Raw genomic sequence first — 24,981 nt, 5'->3', positions numbered from 1 at the left:
ATCTCAAAACTTTACAGATATAAAAATTGGTATTTAGAATCTCCTTTAAAAATAAAGAAACACGTATTCTTTCTTTTTGGAAAATCCCACTAGGAGAGGTGAAAAAGAGTGAAAGAGGGATTGAATGCCTTTAATTAGCATACTTATATCCCAGAAACTGAAGATATTACAGACCTGAAAATTGGTATTTGGAATCTCCTTAAAAAATAAAGAAACACGTATTTTTTTGTTTTCAGAAAATCCAATTAATGGGGGTTGAACAGGAGTAACAAATGGGGTGAATTTTTTGAAAGACTATATCTACAGTATATCCCAGAAACGTAAAATGTTACAGACGTAAAAATTGGCATTTGGAATCTCCTGTAAAAGTAAAGAAACTTAGGTGATTTGTTTTCGGAAATTCCACTTAAGGGGAACTAAAAAGGGGGTGAAATTTAAAAATGACCATGTCTACAGTATGTCTAAAAAACTGAACATGTTGCAGAAGTGAAAAATGGTAGTTTTTTATCTCTGTTAAAATGAAGAAACATGCATTTTTTGTTTTCAGATACTGGTACCTCAAAATCAACCTGCCTGGTGGCCATGATCTTTAAGGCGCTGAAGTCTAAACGGTCTGACACCGAGGTTAGCCGGTTCGAGTCCTGTTGGTCGAAAAAACTTTCACCATCACAGTGTTGGCCAGCAGGGTAGGGGAGGTGGTGGTATACAATTTCTAATCACTAGATTGTGTGCCAAAAGCCTGGTTTCAATTCCAAACCTCTCTGCAGTGCTCATATGGAGTATTATTATTATTATTATTATTATTATTATTATTATTATTATTATTGCTCATATGGAGTGAGGGCATATGACGCTGTTGATGGTCCGTCGGATGGGGATGTTAAGCCTCGAGCAGACCCCTTGGTGCTATTCGTCACGAGTAGGCTATATGGCAGTACCGCGTTTTACTCTCTCCCTACTATCATATATCAGGTCATTCATTTCATTTCATTTACTCCTCTGATGAGGTTGATGTCATGCAGGGCATCCGGTAATAAAAACCCGCCTAGACAGATTCATTTCACCTCATACCCGACCCTGTAGGGAAACGGGACAAGGGTTGGACAAGCAAGCAAGCAAGCAAACAAACAAACAAACAAACAAACAAACAAACAAACAAACAAACAAACAAACAAACAAACAAACAAACAAACAAACAAACAAACAAACAAACAAACAAACAAACTGATATCTCAAAAACTGAAGATGTTACAGACGTGAAATGTGGTATTTGGAATCTCCTTTAAAAAAAGATATATGTATTTTTTTTTTTCTTTCAGAAATCCACTTAACGGGGAGTGGGGAGTAGAACTGAAAAGTTATTTGAATTATTTGTATGAAGATGCTATTATCTCAAAAATGAAAGGTGTTGCTGATGTGAAAATTGGTATTTAGAATCTGTTTTAAAAGTAAAGAAACTTGTATTCCTTTGATTTCGGAAAATCCGATGAAGGGGTGGGGGTGAAGAATTTGAAAAATTAATTGAATTAATTGTATGAGGATACTTATGTCTAATAAAAAGTAAAGTTGTTACATACGTGAAAATTGGTGTTTGGATCTCCTTTAACCCATTTATACCCAGCGGGTCGTTTGCGAGCCACCCGAAAGAAAAAATTCTGCCGAGCGTATTTTTTGATGTTTCGCGTTGGTAGCACATTCAGTGTGTGTAGTAAGATTGCCTGCACTGCTGTGTCTTGGTGGGAGTAGCTTTCCCACCACAACGCAGATTCTGCACAACAGCTAGTTGAGTCCTGGTGGAACCTGCACCGCGTTCTCGCCGTTATTGGTAAATAGAGTGGTTAAAAGTTTTAAAATGTAGTGTTTAGTGTGTTGATGTTGTTCGGGGATATCTGACGCATCTTTAAATGCCTTTACTATTTCAATATATCAGTTGGTTCTTACAATACACCATGAATAACATAGTGCGGGTCGCAAACGACCAGCTGGGCACAAACCACAGAACAATAGTACTTTAGCGTGTTTTTGCATTTAGATGGTTACAACACAAGAAATTGGCGGAAAATGTTCTAAATTAGTGTTTTTGAAACAATATCAACCATTCGGAGCACATTTAAATCGGTTATTCATTAACTAATTAGCAAATTACAGTTTTTAATATTTATTTCGTCTTTTTCAGGTGAAAAATTTAACTACTGCTGAAATTCCGTCAGAGCTTGAGAAATTGACTGCCAGCGATATTCCTGGAACATTAGTGGATGTTTTTATCACTCCACCAGATGATACGAGTCCTATATCAGACGCAAGTTTGGGTGACGAGGATGATTGCTGCAATCCAGACAAAATGAGTTGGTCACAACTAGGGACTGAAGCACAAGACAATTTATCAAGGTGCAAAAGCTAATGCTCTAAAGATGTTGGCTTAGGGGAAAGCATTGTTTTGAAATTCTGCGATGTTTATCTACATTTTATCCCAGTGTATGCTTCTCTTTTTACTGCAATGAATTTTTTACTTGCACAATATTGTTGTTGGAGTTAAAAAAGCAAGGAATGCGATGCACTGGCATGGTTTGGGCTAACCGGATGGAGTGCTGTCTATTGCAAGACAAGAAGACGACGAATAAAAATGAAGGGGGATACTTTGAAAGTGCAGGTGACAAAGAAGACCAAATAGTGACTGTGACATGGAAAGACAACAACTTTGTGAACATCCTGTCAAACGAGCATGGCGTAGAACCTGTTGAAGAAGGTGGGCAGTACCCATTCACGCAGAAAGAACCTGTGAAGATACCTCAACCACATTTTGTTTATAAGTACAAGAACATGGGAGGATAGATCAAACGGACAACAATGTATCTGCTTTCCGCATCAACAAAAGAGGCAACAAATGGTATTTGCCAATTCTTCTCTGACTTCTAGACGTTGTGATGACCAATGCTTGGATTTTGTCGAGATCTCATGGTATGAAGCTTGGCGCCCTGGCGTTCCAACGATTTGTTGTGACCAGCTTGTTAGAGAAGTATGGAACCCCTCCTTGCAATGTTAACACGAGTGCACCAGTGACTGAAGCCATGCAGGAAAGCCACGGTGGTCATCTTCTGGTGCACGATCAGCCCCGGCGACCTTGTAAAACTGTCCGAGCATGCCAAAGATGTACTGTTGCCTTACACCATTATTGTTTTGGAGAATTCCACAAGAAGTAAAGTGCACTGTGTAAATGAGAACGTATTTTTAGCTTCGTAGTTTTAGTAATTTTGACTGATTCATTCTTTTATACAAGACAAAATGTTTTATAATAATGATGCCAAAACCTGTTGTGCCATTTCAGTACTGAGTATTCAAAGGAATGTGTAAGACTAGCTAGGAAACTTGACTGATAGTGTATTTTATATTCTTTTTTTTTTTTTTTTTTGATAGTTGTTTTACGTCGCACCGACACGGATAGGTCTTATGGCAACGATGGGACAGAGAAGAGCTAGGAGTTGGAAGGAAGCAGCCGTGGCCTTAATTAAGGTACAGCCCCAGCATTTGCCTGGTGTGAAAATGGGAAACCATGGAAAACCATCTTCAGGGCTGCCAACAGTGGGGTTTGAACCTACTATTTTATATTCTTAGTGTTAATGTTAAATTTTGATGCTCTTTCCATTTTTAGGAAAGATTCCTTCTTATGGCATTTAGTGAAGAGCGACTTCTTATTGGCATTTTCTATGTGCTTTATAATACCTCTGTAGTAGATATGTCATTTTCATTTTTCAATAGTAATGAGTCATAAAATACACCAGTCGTTCTTCTTTTATCATTAAAAATATACCATGATGAACCCAAACATGAAAATAGCCAAAGCCTATGTTGGAGATATGCTCCTGGGATCCATGCCCATGATATAATTTTTAAATAACAACAACAAATAATTTAAAAACAATTTTTGGGGCGTTTTTGGACATAAATAAACTGGTTCCAGTAGTCAAAACCTTAAAATTCGAAAAAAAATAATTCTTGGGCATAAATGGGTTAAAAAAAATTGCATTCTTGGGGGGAAAGTCATCTTGAGGGCGGGGGTGAAAAGGAGTTGAACTCCTTTTATGAAGAGACATATCTCAAAAATTGAAGATGTTACAGTCTTGATAATTGGTATTTAGAAGATCCTTTACTAATAAAGAAACAACTATTTTTTCTGGAAAATTCACTTAATTTCCTCTCATACTTTGTAGTTCTTCTAGCCAAGTGGAAGAAGGTTCTCGTAGGAGAGAGAAATTTACAGCAATTCTTTTTATGGGGTAACTTATATCACAAAACTGAAGGTAACAGACGTAAACATTGATATTTGGAATCTCCTTAAGCATAAAGAAACACGCCTTATTTCTTTGGGGGGAAGGGGGGGGGGAATCAACTTAACGGCGGTGGGGTGGAAAGGGAGTTGAGACCAATTGATATTACTGTTCATAATGTACTTGATTCTGATCATAAACTGATAATTTTTAATCTTTCCTGGGTTCGTTTTCAAGAGCCATCCTTTGAAGAACTTAAAGTTAGATTACAGTAGATTCTCCTGGCACATAAATAAAAATTAAAACCCATTTGAAATAAAGGATAGGAATGATATTGACAGTTCAATTGTTCACCTCTATAATAAGGTCAATAATACATGGAAGTATATCATTCGTATCGCCAGAAATCCCGCGCACTTGAATATGCACGACAATGGTACTGGTCACAGTACCAATAATAATAATAATAATAATAATAATAATAATAATAATAATAATAATAATAATAATAATAATAATAATAATAATAATAATAATAATAATAATAATAATAATAATCTAAATTCAACTAATATCAGCCTCTCTAATAATATTTTTCTCGACCATCGTCAAAATGTGCGGACCACGCTGGGAACGGGTCATGACTACGAATGCAGTCCGGCCGCGGCTTCAGTACCGCCATAGCACCCAAGACGACAACACGCCAGATCTTCTCAAGGATTTGATCCATATTAAAAATGCTTATAGGAAACGATGCCAAAGATTTAGGGACCCAACTGACTGGACGGAATACGTAGAGATAGCCCGGAAAGTATGAAATTGATTGCTGGAAAGAAAGATTGAAATGTCTGAGGAACTTTGCCGTCAGATCGCGAATTTTGGTGGATTATATATAAAATGTTAAGCATTCAATTACAAATTTCAGTATTATACCATAGCAAAGCATGGGTATCTTGCTAGTTATGCATAAATTAACATGGAGGTCACTACTGATCCATGGCAAAGTGACCATTTTCCTATTATCATCGATATGAACAAAACAGGTTGTAATCAATCAAGAGTAGTTCAAGTGGTCATTAGATTATGACTTTTTCCAACAATTTATCAGTGAACAAATTTCTAATTCTAAAAAGGATAATCTATATATATATATATATAAAATAACTTGTCCTGACTGACCGATTCATCATCGCCGAGCCAAAACTACTGGACATAAAGAAATGAAATTTTGAGGAAACATTCATATTAAGATGTAGGTGCTTGCTAAGAGAGGATTTTTGGATATTCCGTCGCTAAGGGGGTGAAAAGGGGGGTGACATTTTAAAATGAGTGTATCTATATCTAAAAACTTCAAAAGTTTACAGATGTAAAAATTGGTATTTAGAATCTCCTTTAAAAATAAAGAAACACGTATACTTTTGTTTTAGGAAAATCCCAATAGGAAGACTGGAAAAGGGTGAGAAAGGGGTTGAATGCCTTTAATGAGGATTCTTATATCTCAGAAACTGAAGATATTACGGACCTGAAAATTGTTATTTGGGATCTCCTTTAAAAATAAAGAAACACATAATTTATGTTTTTGGAAAATCTAATTAATGGGGAGTTGAAAATGGGGGGGTGAATTTTTAAAATGAGTGTATCTATATCTCAAAACTTTGAAAGTTTGCAGATGTAAAAATTGGTATTTAGAATCTTCATTAAAAAATAAAGAAAAACATACTTTTTGTTTTTGGAAAATCCCAATAGGAGGGGTGAAAAGGGGTGAAAAAGAGGCTGAATGCCTTTAATGAGGATACTTATATCCCAGAAATTGAAGATATTACAGACCTGAAAAATTGCTGTTTGGGATCTCCTTTAAAAATAAAGAAACGTGTATTCTGTGTTTTTGGAAAATCCAATTAATAGAGGGGGTGAAAAGGGGGGTGACCTTTTAAAACGAGTGTATCTATATCTCAAAACATTTAAAGTTTATAGATGTAAGAATGCCTTTAATGAGGATACTTATATCTTAGAAACTGAAGATATTACGGACCTGAAAATTGGTATTTAGGATCTCCTTTAAAAATAAAGAAACACATAATTTTTGTTTTTGGAAAATCCAATTAATGGCGGGTTGAAAATGGGGTGTGAATTTTTAAAATGTGTGTATCTATATCTCAAAGCTTTGAAAGTTTGCAGATGTAAAAATTGGTATTTAGAATCTTCATTAAAAAATAAAGAAAAACATATTTTTTGTTTTCGGAAAATCCCAATAGGTGGGGTGAAAAAGGGGCTGAATGCCTTTAATGAGGATACTTATATCCCAGAAACTGAAGATATTACAGACCTGAAAATTGGTGTTTGGGATCTCCTTTAAAAATAAAGAAACCTGTATTCTTTGTTTTTGAAAATCCAATTAATAGAGGGGGGATGAAAAGGGGGGTGAACTTTTAAAACGTGTGTATCTATATCTCAAAACATTTAAAGTTTATAGATGTAAAAATTGGTATTTAGAATGTCCTTTAAAAATAAAGATAGACGTATACTTTTGTTTTTGGAAGATCCCAATAGGAAGGCTGGAAAAGGGTGAAAAAGGGGTTGAATGCCTTTAATGAGGATACTTATATCTCAGAAACTGAAGATATTACGGACCTGAAAATTGGTATCTGGGATCTCCTTTAAAAATAAAGAAACACATTTTTTTTTGGAAAATCCAATTAATGGGGGTTGAAAAGGGGGGGGGGGAATTTTTAAAATGAGTGTATATATATCTCAAAACTTTTAAAGTGTACAGATGTAAAAATTGGTATTTAGGATTAACTTTAAAAATAAAGAAACACATATTTGTTTTTGGAAAATCCCAATAGGAGGGGTGAAAAATAGATTGAATGCCTTAAATGAGGATACTTAAATCTCAGAAACAGAATATATTACAGACTTGAAAATTGGTATTTGGGATCTCCTTTGAAAATAAAGAAACATGTATATTTTTTTGTTTTTGGAAAATCTAAATAATGGGGTTAAACAGGAGTGACAAATTGGGGTGAATTTTTAGAAAGACTGTATCTAAAGTATATGTCACAAACATAAAATGTTACAGATGTAAAAATTGGTATTTGGAATCAACCTGTAAGAGTAAAGAAACATAGGTGATTTGTTTTTGGAAACTCCACTTAAGGCGAACTAAAAAGGGGGTGAAATTTTAAAATGAGCATTTCTACAGTATATCTCAAAACTTAACATGTTGCTGAAGTGAAAAACAGTATTTTTTTTTATCTCTATTGAAAATAAAGAAACATGTATTTTTTGTTTTCTGAAAAACCACTTGGGTGGAGGGGTAAAGGTGACTGTAAATGGGGTTGAATTCTTTTAACTAGGATACCGATATCTCAAAGCTGAAGAAGTTACAGATGTAAAATTTGGTATTCGGAATTTCCTTTAAAAATAAAGGAATACATATTTTTTGTTTTGGGAAATCCACCTAAAGGGAGGAGAGAAATTGAAAAATTAGTTGAATTATTTGTATGAGGATACAGTTATCTCAAAAACGAAAGATTCTGCAGACGTGAAAATTGGTATTTGGAATCTGCTTTAAAAGTAAAGAAAAATGTATCGGAAAATCCAATTAAGGGGGGGGGGGGTGAAAAATTGAAAAATTAATTGTATGAGGATACATCTAATAAAAACTAAAGTTGTTACAGATATAAAAATTGAAATTTGGATCTCTTTTAAAAACAAAGAAAAAAGTGTTTTCGGGCGAAATCATTTTGGGGGCGGGGGTGAAAAGGAGCTGAATTCCTTTTATGTGGACACATATCTCAAAATCTGAAGATGTTAGAGTCGTGATAATTAGTATTTAGAAGATCCTTTACTATTAAAGAGACAAGTAATTTCAACGGGAAATTCACTTGGGGGGGGGGGGGAGTGTGAAAGGGAGTGAAAAAAAAGTGAATTCTTTTTATGGGGATACTTATATTTCAGAACTGAAAGTAACAGACGTGAACATTGGTCTTTGAAATCTCTTTTAAACATAAGGAAACATGCCTTCTTTTTGTGGGGGGGGGGTAAATCAACTTAACGGCGGTGGGGTGAAAAAGGAGATGAGACCAATTGATTTTACTGTTCATAATGTACTTATTCTGATCATAAACTGATCATTTTTAATCTTTCCTGGGTTCGTTTTCAAGAACCATCTTTTCCTTTGGAGTACATAAAGTTAGATAGGGAAATAGGGAGGTACATTCAGGGAAACGGGATGGCCTAGGGAGCGGTGATAAGGGAACAGGGAACTGGAAATCAAGTAGGGATGACATAAAATTGTTAGTGTTGAACTGTAGAAGTATTATAAAGAAAGGAATAGAATTAAGTAACTTAATAGATATATATTTACCAGATATTGTAATAGGAGTTGAATCATGGCTGAGAAATGATATAATGGATGCAGAAATTTTCTCACCGCACTGGAGTGTGCATCGTAGAGATAGGATAGGAATGGTGGGAGGGGGAGTGTTCATTCTGGTGAAAGAAGAATTTGTAAGCTACGAAAAAGTTAAAGATGAGACACATGAAATTCTGGGTGTTAGGCTCATTTCTAAAGATAATAGGCAACTTGATATATTTGGAGTGTACAGATCGGGAAAGGGTAGCTCTGACGCGGATTCGGAATTATTTGATAGGATAGTCAGCTATGTGGGAAACGACGTGGAAAGAAGTGTGATTGTAGCGGGAGATCTGAATTTGCCAGATGTAAATTGGGAAGGAAATGCGAATGACAGGAAGCATGACCAACAAATGGCAAATAAGTTAATATGGGAAGGACAGCTGATTCAGAAAGTGATGGAACCAACCAGAGGGAAAAATATCCTGGATGTCGTGCTGATAAAACCAAATGGGCTCTATAGGGAAACTGAAGTAATAGATGGTATTAGTGATCATGAAGCTGTTTTTGTGGTAGTTAAAAATAAATGTGATAGAAAGGAAGGTCTTAAAAGTAGGACTGTTAGGCAGTACCATATGGCTGATAAAGCAGGCATGAGGCAGTTTCTAAAAAGTAACTATGATCGGTGGAAATTGGTAAATAAAAATGTAAACAGACTCTGGGATGGGTTTAAAGAAATTGTTGAGGAAAGCGAAAGCAGGTTTGTACCTTTAAGGGTGGTAAGGAATGGTAAAGACCCACCCTATTATAATAGAGAAATAAAGAGACTAAGAAGGAGGTGCAGACTGGAAAGAAATAGAGTTAGAAATGGCTGTGGAAGTAAGGAGAAATTGAAGGAACTTACTAGAAAATTGAATCAAGCAAAGAAGGCAGCTAAGGATAACATGATGGCAAGCATAATTGGCAGTCATACAAATTTTAGTGAAAAATGGAAGGGTAAGTATAGGTATTTTAACGCAGAAACAGGTTCCAAGAAGGACATTCCAGGAATAATTAATGAACAAGGGGAGTGTGTATGTGAGGATATTCAAAAGGCAGAAGTATTCAGTCAGCAGTATGTAAAGATTGTTGGTTACAAGGATAATGTTGAGATAGAGGAGGAGACTAAGGCCAAAGAAGTAATAAAATTTACATATGATAACAATGACATTTACAATAAGATACAAAAGTTGAAAACTAGAAAAGCGGCTGGAATTGATCAGATTTCTGGGGATATACTAAAGACAATGGGTTGGGATATAGTACCATATCTGAAGTACTTATTTGATTATTGTTTGGTCGAAGGAGCTATACCAGATGAATGGAGAGTCGCTATAGTAGCCCCAGTGTATAAAGGAAAGGGTGATAGACATAAAGCTGAAAATTACAGGCCAGTAAGTTTGACATGCATTGTATGTAAGCTTTGGGAAAGCATTCTTTCTAATTATATTAGACATGTTTGTGAAATTAATAACTGGTTCAATAGAAGGCAATTCGGTTTTAGGAAAGGTTATTCCACTGAAGCTCAACTTGTAGGATTCCAGCAAGATATAGCAGATATCTTGGATTCTGGAGGTCAAATGGACTGTATCGCGATTGACCTGTCCAAAGCATTTGATAGGTTGGATCATGGGAGACTACTGGCAAAAATGAGTGCAATTGGACTAGACAAAAGAGTGACTGAATGGGTTGCTATATTTCTAGAAAATAGATCTCAGAGAGTTAGGGTAGGTGAAGCTTTGTCTGACCCTGTAATAGTTGAGAGGGGAGTTCCTCAGGGCAGTGTTATCGGACCTTTATGTTTTCTTATATATATAAATGATATGAGTAAAGGAGTGGAATCGGAGGTAAGGCATTTTGCGGATGATGTTATTCTCTATAGAGTGATAAATAAGTTACAAGATTGTGAGCAACTGCAACGTGACCTCGAAAATGTTGTGAGATGGACAGCAGGTAATGGTATGTTGATAAACGGGGTTAAAAGTCAGGTTTGAGTTTCACAAATAGGAAATGTCCTCTCAATTTTAATTACTGCGTTGATGGGGTGAAAGTTCCTTTTGGGGATCATTGTAAGTATCTAGGTGTTAATATAAGGAAATATCTTCATTGGGGTAATCACATAAATGGGATTGTAAATAAAGGGTACCGATCTCTGCACATGGTTATGAGGGTGTTTAGGGGTTGTAGTAAGGATGTAAAGGAGAGTGCATATAAGTCTCTGGTAAGACCCCAACTAGAGTATGGTTCAAGTGTATGGGACCCTCACCAGGATTACCTGAGTCAAGAACTGGAAAAAATCCAAAGAAAAGCAGCTCGATTTGTTCTGAGTGATTTCCGACAAAAGAGTAGCGTTACAAAAATGTTGCAATGTTTGGGTTGGGAAGAATTGAGAGAAAGAAGAAGAGCTGCTCGACTAAGTGGTATGTTAGGAGCTGTCAGCAGAGAGATGGCGTGGAATGATATTAGTAGACGAATAAGTTTGAATGGCGTTTATAAAAGTAGGAAAGATCACAATATGAAGATAAAGTTGGAATTCAAGAGGACAAACTGGGGCAAATATTCATTTTTAGGAAGGAGAATTAGGGATTGGAATAACTTACCAAGGGAAATATTCAATAAATTTCCAATTTCTTTGAAATCATTTAGGAAAAGGCTAGGAAAGCAACAGATAGGGAATCTGCCACCTGGGCAACTGCCCTAAATGCAGATCAGTATTGATTGATTGATTGATTGATTAGATTGCAGTAGATTCTCCTGGCATATAAATCAAAATTTAAACACATTTGGAATAAACGATGGGAATGACATTGGCCGTGCAATTGTTCACCTCTATAATAAAGTCAATAATTCACGGAAGTATATCATTCATGTGATATAGATGTTGATTCCCATAGGGAATCATAAATATTTGTCCTCAATGAGTAAATTTATAATACCAATATAAATGGTCCGTTATTGGACATTATAAATTTTCCAGCTAACTCATTCTTGGTTGCCAGCGTTTCGCCCTCGTGTGCTAGGGTGGGCTCATCAGTTGGTACCTAGCACACCTACCAATATGCTGGCTAGTGCATACCGTGGAGGCCACTGCGTAGGCTAACTGGAGCCACCGGCAGTGCCAATGCACTAAGAGACTTTGTCTCATTATCAAAAATTGATGCCTGCTTGGCCATCAGATGATATAGATGTTGATTCCCATAGGGAATCTGAAATATTTGTCCTGAATGAGTAAATTTATAATACCAATATAAATGGTCTGTTATTGGACATTATAAATTTTCCAGCTAACTCATTCTTTGTTGCCAGCGTTTCGCCCTCGTGTGCTAGGGTTGGCTCATCAGTTGGTACCTAGCACACCTACCAATACGCTGGCTAGTGCATACCGTGGAGGCCACTGCGTAGGCTAACTGGAGCCACCGGCAGTGCCAATGCACTAAGAGACTTTGTCTCATTATCAAAAATTGATGCCTGCTTGGCCATCAGATGATATAGATGTTGATTCCCATAGGGAATCTGAAATATTTGTCCTGAATGAGTAAATTTATAATACCAATATAAATGGTCCGTTATTGGACATTATAAATTTTCCAGCTAACTCATTCTTGGTTGCCAGCATTTCGCCCTCGTGTGCTAGGGTGGGCTTATCAGTTGGTACCTAGCACACCTACCAATACGCTGGCTAGTGCATACCGTGGAGGCCACTGCGTAGGCTAACTGGAGCCACCGGCAGTGCCAATGCACTAAGAGAGTATATAGATGTTGATTCCCATAGGGAATCTGAAATATTTGTCCTGAATGAGTAAATTTATAATACCAATATAAATGGTCTGTTATTGGACATTATAAATTTTCCAGCTAACTCATTCTTGGTTGCCAGCGTTTCGCCCTCATGTGCTAGGGTGGGCTCATCAGTTGGTACCTAGCACACCTACCAATACGCTGGCTAGTGCATACCGTGGAGGCCACTGCGTAGGCTAACTGGAGCCACCGGCAGTGCCAATGCACTAAGAGAATCAACATATATATCATCTGATGGCCAAGCAGGCATCAATTTTTGATAATGAGACAAAGTCTCTTAGTGCATTGGCACTGCCGGTGGCTCCAGTTAGCCTACGCAGTGGCCTCCACGGTATGCACTAGCCAGCGTATTGGTAGGTGTGCTAGGTACCAACTGATGAGCCCACCCTAGCACACGAGGGCGAAATGCTGGCAACCAAGAATGAGTTAGCTGGAAAATTTAAAATGTCCAATAACGGACCATTTATATTGGTATTATAAATTTACTCATTCAGGACAAATATTTCAGATTCCCTATGGGAATCAACATCTATATCATCTGATGGCCAAGCAGGCATCAATTTTTGATAATGAGACAAAGTCTCTTAGTGCATTGGCACTGCCGGTGGCTCCAGTTAGCCTACGCAGTGGCCTCCACGGTATGCACTAGCCAGCGTATTGGTAGGTGTGCTAGGTACCAACTGATGAGCCCACCCTAGCACACGAGGGCGAAACGCTGGCAACCAAGAATGAGTTAGCTGGAAAATTTATAATGTCCAATAACGGACTATTTATATTGGTATTATAAATTTACTCATTCAGGACAAATATTTCAGATTCCCTATGGGAATCAACATCTATATCATCTGATGGCCAAGCAGGCATCAATTTTTGATAATGAGACAAAGTCTCTTAGTGCATTGGCACTGCCGGTGGCTCCAGTTAGCCTACGCAGTGGCCTCCACGGTATGCACTAGCCAGCGTATTGGTAGGTGTGCTAGGTACCAACTGATGAGCCCACCCTAGCACACGAGGGCGAAACGCTGGCAACCAAGAATGAGTTAGCTGGAAAATTTATAATGTCCAATAACGTACCATTTATATTGGTATTATAAATTTACTCATTCAGGACAAATATTTCAGATTCCCTATGGGAATCAACATCTATATCATCTGATGGCCAAGCAGGCATCAATTTTTGATAATGAGACAAAGTCTCTTAGTGCATTGGCACTGCCGGTGGCTCCAGTTAGCCTACGCAGTGGCCTCCACGGTATGCACTAGCCAGCGTATTGGTAGGTGTGCTAGGTACCAACTGATGAGCCCACCCTAGCACACGAGGGCGAAACGCTGGCAACCAAGAATGAGTTAGCTGGAAAATTTATAATGTCCAATAACGGACCATTTATATTGGTATATCATTCATGTCGCCAGAAATCTCGCGCACTTGCCTACGCACGACGATGGTGCTGGTCATATTGTCAGCAATGACAATGGCAGAGGATGTAATTTACCACCAAGAAGCAGTCTTGGATCTTGCTGTGGGTTCCAGACCATCAATAATAATAATAATAATAATAATAATAATAATAATAATAATAATAATAATAATAATAATAATAATAATAATGTTAATAATGTTCTGGACCGCCGTCAAAATGTGCGGACCACGCTGGAAACGGGTTCTGGCCGGATAATGACTACGATTGGAGTCCGGTCGCGGGTTCAGTACCGCCAAGGCACCCAAGACAACACCACGCCGGATCTCCTCAAGGATTTGAACCATATTAAAATGCTTATAGGAAAAGATGGCAAAGATTTAGGGACCCAACTGGCTGGGTGGAATACCTGGACCTAGCCCGGGAAGTACGAAATCGATTGCTGAAAAGAAAGATTGAATAATGGGAGGAACTGTGCTGTAATCTCTCAGAAAATGAATCAGATCACGAATTTTGGCGGATTCTCTCAGAAAATGAGTTAGATCGCAAATTTTGGTGGATTATATATAAATCGTTAAGCATTCAATTATAAATTTCATTTAATACCGTAGCGAAGGACGGGTATCTTGCTAGTTTTACATATGCATAATAATCTGTTAGACTCAAACCTTTCTCCTGCATGTAAGAGCCCCATATTACTTCAGTTTTATCGAAACATCATGCCGGATTTCATTGAACCCACCTTCCAATATCGTGTGTCCAATTTTTCTGACAGATTTTTCCGCATTATTAATTCCTATAACCAGGAATAAATTTAATTTAGCATTGGAGCCTAGAAAAATTCTTCAAGACAACATTTCCTGCAATATGTTACAAGCCCTGCCTCAAATAGCAAAACATTACATAATTGAGAAATTTAATGACATCCTTGAATATCAAACCATTCTGCCTTCATGGAATGAATTTATAATTATCCCCATTCTGGGATACAATCATATTTATGTGATTACCCCAATGAAAATCTTTTCTTATATTAGGTACTTACAATGATCTTCAAAAGGAACTTTCACCCCATCAATGCAGGTAATTTCTGCATTTTTTATTAAAAATACTTTGGATTTTTGCTACTGTAGCTTTATATGTTAAGTATGTGTTCAACATCCTCCCCACTTTTTTAAAAACGTTCAGGACCCTCTCAGCTATAGAGGCATCTGTTTAAGCTCTTGTATACAGAAAATATTTCAACAAATTTTACCACAACGACTCCTATGGTGTCTAGAATATTATAATCTTATTCCCAAACATCAATTTGCATTTGCTAAGGGAAGAAGTGTGTCTGATACTATCAACATTCTAATTACAGACATTATGCTAGCTAAAACATGTTCAGAGACTATAACAACAGCCTTTCTAGACATGAAAGGGGCATATGATAATGTCTATGTCTATACTATTTAACAAATTATTAACAAGGAAAATACACTAGTGAAAAAGAAACTAGAGACAAAAATCAAGTCAGCAACAACAATTCAAAAATAGTATCATAATTCCTTACACTGTGGATATTGTGTTTGTTGTGACTGGCTGTAGCTTGGCATAAAATCCCGTTGGTAACAACTTTCTGGTCGTTCTTTAGCATCAAGGAAAGCTTTTGCAAAAGGGTTGTATTTAATTTTCAGTGATGTAACCTGCAATGAGAAACAAAAGCAACTGGCTTTATTGTAGAATTCCAGATTCAACATTGTCCTAAAACTATTACTGCTGAAATAAATTATTATAATTATACCTATCCTTAAATATTCATTTGAAAGGAGCAGTCTTTACCAACTAGGTAAAGTTCATTTTTATCTTCTTTTTGTTAGAGGTTTAACACTGCACTAACATACCAAAGGTTTTCAGTTATAAAAGGATGAGATAGGCTTGGACTGGAAAGATCTACATTGAGGTATAGTCCTAGGGAATCTGCCACCTGGGCGACTGCCCTAAATGCAGATCAGTATTGATTGATTGATAGCATTTACTGTACATGGTGTGAAAATAGGAAATAATGAAAAAGCATCTTCAGGGCTGCCAAAGGAGGGATTCAAACTCACCATCTTCCAAATGAAAGCATACAACTACACGACTTGAACCATGTAAGTAAAGCTCTGGGGAGGTTCCTAGGTGCAAGGTCATTTTGATTTCCAAAGTTTGACAAAACTGAACTAGTTCTGTGAGTGTGTGGCTTTACTAATTATTATCATCTATGAAACAGTCTCTTGGAGATCATGCTGATGCTGATAGTTGAGAAATTATTGTTCCAGCTTCTCACTCTCAAGATTATAAGTTTGATCCTGGCTGAGGATGGTGATGAAAATTCACAGCACAGCATGGTGTTTGTGACGGCATGTAAAAGAACTCTTATGAACACATGAGGTGTTCATTTGATTAAATTATCTTAACGTTCCATGCAAGTATTCTAATGTTCTAACTCATCTAAGTAGAATTTCAGTTTTGTTGATAGGAGTCCTGGCTGTAGTTAACTACAATGGTGCAACCTGTTAGGGAGAATGAAATGTCAAAAAGTTTATTTATAAGTCTACTCAAAAGACTTGCATATTATCTGCGCACTTATTAGCGATAGATTTACACCCTAGCGCTGAATTGGTCGACTTTGGTTATCTTCGAGATTCGTATTGGAATTGAAACACAAACAAAGAATCGCTTATCATCGCTGTGCGACATCTGGCGTACTCTTTAAGTACTCATACTGTTGTTGTTTACACAACAAAGCCAAACTATAGAATTCATGCTAGGAACACGTTTCACATCGGGAAATGTTATATAGTATTATATATTGTGTGTGTGACACAGTTGTTGGTGTAAGATAATAAAGGTTTAGAAAATTCAAATCGATCGATCATATTATCGATTCAATTCAGATTTCATTTCCATTCAGTTGGCAGTACTACCAGAACCGGCAGTGCTCCCTTCTTACTCCTCAACCGAGTACAAAAATCTATCACTAAAAAGTGCGCATACAGTAATTATTATTGCATTGATACAGCCAGTTACAAGTTACAGCTACAAAAACTACCGGTTATTTTTTCTCTTTTTTTCTTCTTTTGCTAGTGGCTTTACGTTGCACTGACACAGATAGGTCTTATGGCGACGATGGGATAGAAAGGCCTAGGAGTTGGAAGGAAGCGGCTGTGGCCTTAATTAAGGTACAGTCCCAGCATTTGCTTGGTGTGAAAATGTGAAAACACGGAGAACCATCTTCAGGGCTGCTGACAGTGGGATTTGAACCCACTATCTCCCAGATGCAAGCTCACAGCTGCGTGCCCCTAACCGCACGGCCAACTCACCCTAACCACACGGCCAACTCACCCCGTGTTATTTTCCTTTTGGAGACATAGCTTTTTCTTTACTTTATAGCCAAAGGTCTTTCAATCTCAGGCTTCTCTTGTGTCGCTCTTCCACCGAGATGATGTGTGGTTTAGGGGGATGTCTCCCTCAAATCTGCAACTTTCTCTGTGAAGATAGCTGTGTCATGAATTTATTTGGGGTTCATGCTTTCGTTCTTTATTTAGATCTTCATGCAGTTCTTTAAGCCAGTGGGGATGAGTTTTTGATTTTTCCTGAAAAGTGGTTGCACTTCTTTGAGATCTCTTCTGTTGTCCAAATATGAGCGAAAAGTCTTCCAACTGTTTAACCACATTTTTTTGCTTGCATACAATTCTGCCATGATAGAATCTTTCCTTGGAGCCTTGTTATTTATTCGCTCTTTATTTAAAACCTTAATTTCTTCTTTGTCAGTAGGATATGAATTCTGCAGTTTTTCTATGGGTGTTCTAAAAATAAGTCCTTCCTCAGGGTGTTTCACAGTTCAAAAGTTTCTGTAAATAACAAGCTAAGTGTTTGCAACTTTTCTTGTTGGTCATCATGAGCTTTCGATCCTCACTCTTGAAATCTAGGTTCCTAGGAGTAAATCCCTTAGTTTTATTCTTAAAAACTCAGAAAAATTCTCTGGTATTATATTTCTTAAAATATGCAGTTAAGTTGTCCTTTTCTTTCATAATGTTACCTTGCATTCTTGGGGTTTTGGCTGTGCGTTACCCCTGTGCTTTAAATTCCTCAAAGTCTTTACGGTTAGAGTGCCATCTGTTCCATGCTCTGGATATTTCCTGAAGTGCTTCGTCACACTTGTTCTTCCACCAGAGATCTTTTCTCTTCTTTGCCAGAAATAATGTACATTCGGCTGGCTTCTGAATTTTCTGAGTATCTTCTGGTTTGTACGAGTCCAAGCATTCAAGCTTTTTCTGGCACTTCTTATGATTTCTTGACTGTCTTTTTGGTCCTAAATCTTCTGATTTTAAATGAGGTTCTCTTAGTGGTTTTGGATATGAACTTTATCTTCACCCTAGACAGGCAGAGGTTCACTCAATGGTTTTGGATATGAACTTTATCTTCACCCTAGACAGGTAATGGTCTGAGTCTACACTGGTTCTCTTTTGACCCTGACATTCTTTATTTTCTGGTGGCTGGAGATTGCCATGTGATCAATTTGAAATTCTCCCAAGCAGGGATTCGCGACTGCCAAGTTATCAACCTTTTAGTTCTTTTCTTGAATCAAAGCGTGGGTAGGGGACGCAGATGAAGAATACACCTACGCTATCCCCTGCCTGTCGTAAGAGGTGACTAAAAGGGGCAACCAAGGGATGATCGAATTAGAACCATGAAACTACTTGTAATTAGTACCAACACGCGGGGAACACCATGGGTCGCTTTTACTTGCGTGTAGTACCACTATGTTAGGTACATAATAGGTTTGTGATTAGTAGCGACAGTGTGTGCTTGTGGCTTTTACAGTACCTGTGATTAGTACCACTATATGAGCGACACCATGGGTGAGCGTCACTATGGTTCTTCTTTGCCTATGATTAGTTTCCACTATGTGAGGAACACCACAGGATAGTACGAGTCCCTCTAGTTAGTACACTTATGTAATGAACACCAAAGGTTTTCGTTGCCTGTAAATGGCTCCACAATGTGAGAAACACCATACGTCTATGTTACATGTGTGCATTACATTACCTGTAAGTAGTACCATAATGTGTGGAATACCGCAAGTGCACGCTACATTTGATTAGTACCGCAACATGTCAAATACCATTGTTCTATTTTCCTAGCAATGAGTACCATTATGAGGGGCCGATGACTTGGATTTTGGACCTCTTTAGACTACAAGCATCATCGATTCAGAACTGTGCTTCAGAAGCAGTCTCTTGGTCAGTAATACTATTGTTTAACGTTGGTGTCTGGAAATGTGGAACATTGCGGGTCGGATCCACTGATTGTTTTACATTCATATCCATCCTCATGTTTTGAATTCTGGTATGTGAAGGATTTTGGACTTTTAAATTTTCATTACATTATATCTCATTTTGTACCATTAGGGGCCAATGACCTAGATGTTAGGCCCCTTTAAACAACAAGCATCCTCATTATCATCATCTTTTCTTGAACCAGGTCAACATTAACTTCAGACTGAACAGATCACAAACTTCAGTCAGCCTTTGTTCTTCAGGTTTGTACTTTTATGTCTCAGATATCCTCTAACTATTTTCCTGTATTTCTTTTCTTTCTCAAACCATGTGTTGAAGCTGCCCATTAGAATTTCTTCTTGCAACAGTTTCCTTACAGGTAAGAGCCAAAATTCTTTGACTTTTTTCATATTCTTTTTGTTTACCTTATTTATTGGAGCATGGGCATTGAGTATCACAAAAGTAAATTTGTTTCCACGTTTAAGGTTTTAAATCAAAAGCTTTGTGGTTGGGAACCTGAAATCAATAATGACATCTATCATAGTCTTGTAAACAAAAAGACTGTTCCCAGATTGTCGGGGACTTCCTCTTGTCACCAGAAATTTTCTCCCTGATGGCTGGTAGGCCTGTCAGTATTTTGTACTGCGCTTGATAGCTGTAGTTGCTAGTTAAGTGTGTCTAGTATCCAGTATTTGGGAGATTAGTGGGTTTGAACCCCGCTGTTATTAGCCCTGAAGATAGTTTTCTGTGGTTTCCCATTTTCACACCAGGCTGGGGCTGTACCTTAATTAAAGGCCATGGCCATTTCCTGCCCACTCCTAGCCCTTTCCTGTCCTATTGTCGCTGTAAGACCTATCTGTGTCGGTGCGACGTAAAGCAACTTGTAAAAAAAAAAGTATTTTATAGTTGCCCATTGTGGACACTTCTTCTGAAGTGAACATTATTTCTCGAACTGCCAGTTTTATTTGGTACTCGTCCAGTACAAATCCCATTTGTTTGTCAGCCCTAAGGAGGATGTTTATGCCAAAGAAATACTTCTTCATTCAAAATATTCTGACTGATCCCAACACGATGGTGAAACCGCCTTTACATTTTGATGGCCTGCTCAGACCAGAATTTAACTGGTCCAGATTGAACTGGCTGGGTTAGTATCATTTGACTTCTATTTTCTCATTATGGTAGTTTGTGTGAAGATTATAGTTTGTGGAGTGAGGCCCAAAGAAGCAGACTGGTAAGATCTGGAGCACAAATCAACAGCTGACCACAATGAGCTCCTAATTTAGTTCTGTGCTGTCTCTTTCATTACCTATGTGAAACCCACCTTCTCTGGCACAGATACAATTTAAGTCTTCACTCCAAACACTGAGCTGGGACCCAAATCAGATGCTACACACTGGGTCTGTGAACTCTGAGACTTATGTAGGCAGGGTTGCCACACCTTGAAGTAGAGCTGACTCAAAGAGTGTCTCTACCCGCTACCTGCATTATTATTATTATTGTTGTTATTGTTTAGAAAATATCCTGTAACTTCAGCCACTTCAGCTCACCTATTTTGTTGTCTGAGTAACCATTAGAGTCATTATAGAACTTATCATGCTCTGAGCTTGATCTGGATTTGCATGGATTGGGAGTATTACTTTCAAGACAAAAGTGCATAAGAAAAATGTACCTTTTGTGCTAACCTACCTCTTCATTTTGGTATGCAGTGACAGCAATGAACTGTGTTTCAGGAAAGGGGAATGTGAGAATTCTTCTTGGTTCTGTGCCAACCTTAACAAGATGCACTCGAGGCTCATACTTGTGGAGAGAATTGAGCATTATCTGAAAAATAACAGAAAAGCATGCAAAACACACTGACCATATAATTTGGCATAGGGACAATTTCATTACTGAACTCTTTAAATCTGTAAAGTTTTGAGAAGTCAGGGTGACATTTTATTAAAAAATTCTGTATTGAATTGATAGCTCATGAAGATTTGCTAGCAAAATAAAATCACGTTTAGGTAATCAAATAGCAAAGTCTGAATGCAAAATGTATACAGGTATGAGGTTAATGAAGAAGTGGAAGTTAAAAACTTACCAGGGAAGTGTTAATTGCATTCATAAATTTCTTACTTACTTTTCTGAGAAATGAAACCCAGTCCAGAAAGATGAACCACAGGGTAGCCCAGGAATAACTGGCCTATCCCCACCCATTTCCCTCGAGCTTGCAAACAAGCAAGGCCAATGTTGATACAGTATGACTCTGCTCACTTCACTTGAACCCACATACACCCTTGACATTAGGTACCCTAAGTGAAGGTAGTTGTGTAATTGCAGCCCAATAGATGCTTATTGCAACATCTCAGTCAGTAGGTGGTATTATTATTACTATTATTATTATTATTATTACTATTATTATTATTATTATTATTATTATTATTATTATTATTATTATTATTATTATTATTATTATTATTATTATTATTATTATTATTATTATTATTATTATTATTATTATTATTGCTTATGGGGTGAGGCTATATATGCTGTATTTCGATTTATGAAGTCATTTATGTCTACTATTATTCCTATTGTTTCTATTATTCCTATTGTTATTATTTACAATGGTTTTCTTTGGGGGGGTACTGTAGTCACGTCCTAGTTCGTGAACCATGGGCAACGGCTGAGTGGCCTAGTAAGTGGTCCTGAGAGTCGGGATACCAGTTGCTATGGAATGGGAGTGGGCATCTCGGCCATATTCTGAGTTGTGGCCCTCCTTGTGCTCAGGCGGCTAGGACTATACAATTCACCGGTGGTCCATAACCCGTTAGAGGAGAGATCCTCACTTGGACTATGTGCAAGTAGGGCAGCGTCCTGCTTCATGAATTTACCGAGCTCAGAACACTTTAAGCAAGCCTCGGACCTATGTGAGTAATGGAGTCCCACTCCCATTTGACAGGCGAGGGTCTCCTTGGAAACAACTTGGCGAACGAAATGGAATTCGATGGGGAGCTATCAGTATTAATGGGGCTTATGGAAGAAAGAAAGTAGAACTGGCTGAGTCAGCACAGAGGATGCATCTGGATGTGCTAGGAGTAAGTGATATTCGGGTAAGGGGAGATAACGAGGAAGAGATAGGAGATTATAAAGTGTACTTGGCGGGTGTTAGAAAGGGAAGGGCAGAGTCTGGGGTAGGGCTCTTTATCAGGAATACCATTGCACGCAACAGGCACATAAAAGAGCGAATGATGTGGGTAGATTTGTCAGTTGGAGGAATTAGGACGAGAATTGTCTCAGTGTATTCACCATGTGAGGGTGCAGAGGAGGATGAAGTTGACAAGTTTTATGAAGCATTGAGTGACATTGCGGTCAGGGTCAACAGCAAGGATAGAATAGTGCTAATGGGCGATTTCAATGTGAGAGTTGGGAATAGAACTGAAGGATATGAAAGGGTGATTGGTAAATGTGGGGAAGATATGGAAGCTAATGGGAATGGGAAGTGTTTGCTGGACTTCTGTGCTAGTATGGGTTTAGCTGTTACGAATGCATTCTTCAAGCATAAGGCTATTCACCGTTACACATGGGAGGCTAGGAGTACCAGATCCATAATAGACTATATCTTAACCGACTTCGAATTCAGGAAATCTGTTAGGAATATACGAGTTTTCCGCGGATTTTTCGATGATACAGACCGCTATCTGATCTGTAGTGAACTAAGTACCTCTAGGCCTAGGGTAGAGAAAGTGAAATCTGTCTGCAAACGAATAAGGGTAGAAAATCTCCAGGATGAGGAAATTAGACAGAAGTACATGGATACGATTAGTGAGAAATTTCGAACAGTAGACAGTAAGCAGGTTCAGGATATAGAAAGTGAATGGGTGGCATACAGGGTTGCTGTAGTAGAAACAGCAAGGGAATGTCTAGGAACAACTGTGTGTAAAGATGGGAAAAGGCAAACATCTTGGTGGAATGATGAAGTGAGAGCAGCCTGTAAACGTAAAAAGAAGGCTTATCAGAAATGACTCCAAACAAGGGCCGAGACAGACAGGGATTTGTACGTAGATGAAAGAAACAGAGCGAAACAAATAGTTGTTGAATCCAAAAAGAAGTCATGGGAAGATTTTGGTAATAACCTGGAAAGGCTAGGTCAAGCAGCAGGGAAACCTTTCTGGACAGTAATAAAGAATCTTAGGAAGGGAGGGAAAAATGAAATAAACAGTATTTTGAGTAATTCAGGTGAACTCGTAATAGATCCCAGGGAATCACTGGAGAGGTGGAGGGAATATTTTGAACATCTTCTCAATGTAAAAGGAAATCATCAGGGTAGTGTTGCAAACAGCCAAGCTCATGGGGAGGAGGAAAATGATGTTGGTGGAAGTGGAAAGGATGGTAAAAAAGCTCCATTGTCATAAGGCAGCAGGAATAGATGAAATTAGACCTGAAATGGTGAAGTATAGTGGGAGGGCAGGGATGAAATGGCTTCATAGAGTAGTAAAATTAGCGTGGAGTGTTAGTAAGATACCTTCAGATTGGACAAAAGCAATAATTGCACCTATCTATAAGCAAGGGAACAGGAAGGATTGCAACAACTATCGAGGTATCTCATTGACTAGTATACCAGGCAAAGTATTCACTGGTATCTTGGAAGGGAGGGTGTGATCAGTCGTTGAAAGGAAGTTGGATGAAAACCAGTGTGGTTTCTGTTGTGTGTCCTTCGCGCTCCTAGCTTTGCGCCAGCCAGCACCGCGCACGCCGCAGCTTGGATTATGCGAGACTCTACGAGACGACTCCAGTGCGCGTGCTTATGATGTCGGTCTGCACTATAAAAGGAGCACCTGGCAGCCACTTAGTAGGACTCTCCAGTGTCCAGCACCAGATTACACTGAACGTCGAACACAGAGGTTATCCCTCTTAAACATGTGTCTCGGCCACGTTGAGCCCCGATGCCTGTATTCTACACATCCTCAGTCCTCACTCAGCTCCGACACCTACATTAGATTCTCTAATTGTGAATATTCATGTAATTTCATGACAAGCCAATAGAAATAACTGCATTATGTTAGTAGGAACTTTCATGGCAAGTTACACTTATAAAACTGATAGTTTTCAACTATCATGAACTCTACCCTTTTACAAACTATCTCATCAAGATAACTTCGAGTGTACATAAAGTTAATGTGTAAAAAGTGTACATTTCTACAGACTCTCAGTCTACTATCAAGATTAATTACTTGCGAATTTACTCAGCTTCAAAACAAGTTTAAGTTAAATTCATGTATATATTGTATAAAGTCATACTGAAGCAATATTTTTTATTTATTAGTTGCTTTACGTCGCACCGACACAGATAGGTCTTATGTCGACGATGGGGCAGGAAAGAGCTAGGAGTGGGAATGAAGCGACCGTGGCCTTAATTAAGGTACAGCCCCAGCATTTGCATGGTGTGAAAATGGGAAACCACGGAAAACCATTTTCAGAGCTGCCGACAGTGGGGTTCGAACCTACTATCTCCCGAATACTGGATACTGGCCGCACTTAAGCGACTGCAGCTATCGAGCTCGGTGTTGAAGCAATAAATATATGTTGTGTTCCAGTATACCTTATCTTGTATACAACAGTTTCAGACCACAGAGAGGCTGTCAGGATCAGATTTTCAGTATGCTCCAGGTAATTAAAGAATGCTACGAGAGGAATAGATCTAGAGAAAGCATATGACAGGGTACCGAGGGAAAAGATGTTCATTATTCTGGGGGACTATGGAATTGAAGGTAGATGATTAAAATCAATCAAAGGCATTTATGTTGACAATTGGGCTT

At 38.1% G+C, this 24,981-nt stretch overlaps 1 protein-coding gene across 4 annotated transcripts in view; it reads right to left on the bottom strand.

The window, feature by feature from the left end:
* The window catches only part of byn (brachyenteron), a 132,808-nt gene that overhangs the window by 27,317 nt on the left and 80,510 nt on the right, over nucleotides 1–24,981 (bottom strand). For all 4 annotated transcript variants that reach the window (XM_067143194.2, XM_067143225.2, XM_067143219.2 and 1 more), the window contains 2 exons: nucleotides 20,870–21,004; nucleotides 15,433–15,565 (listed from right to left, as the gene is read on the bottom strand). In XM_067143194.2, coding sequence (XP_066999295.1) covers nucleotides 15,433–15,565; nucleotides 20,870–21,004 — 268 coding nt within the window. The remainder of the gene's footprint in view (nucleotides 1–15,432; nucleotides 15,566–20,869; nucleotides 21,005–24,981) is intronic.

Source organism: Anabrus simplex, chromosome 1, assembly GCF_040414725.1.
Source record: "Anabrus simplex isolate iqAnaSimp1 chromosome 1, ASM4041472v1, whole genome shotgun sequence".
Classification (NCBI taxonomy): domain Eukaryota; kingdom Metazoa; phylum Arthropoda; class Insecta; order Orthoptera; family Tettigoniidae; genus Anabrus; species Anabrus simplex.
This window is presented reverse-complemented; position numbering and strand designations above follow the sequence as displayed.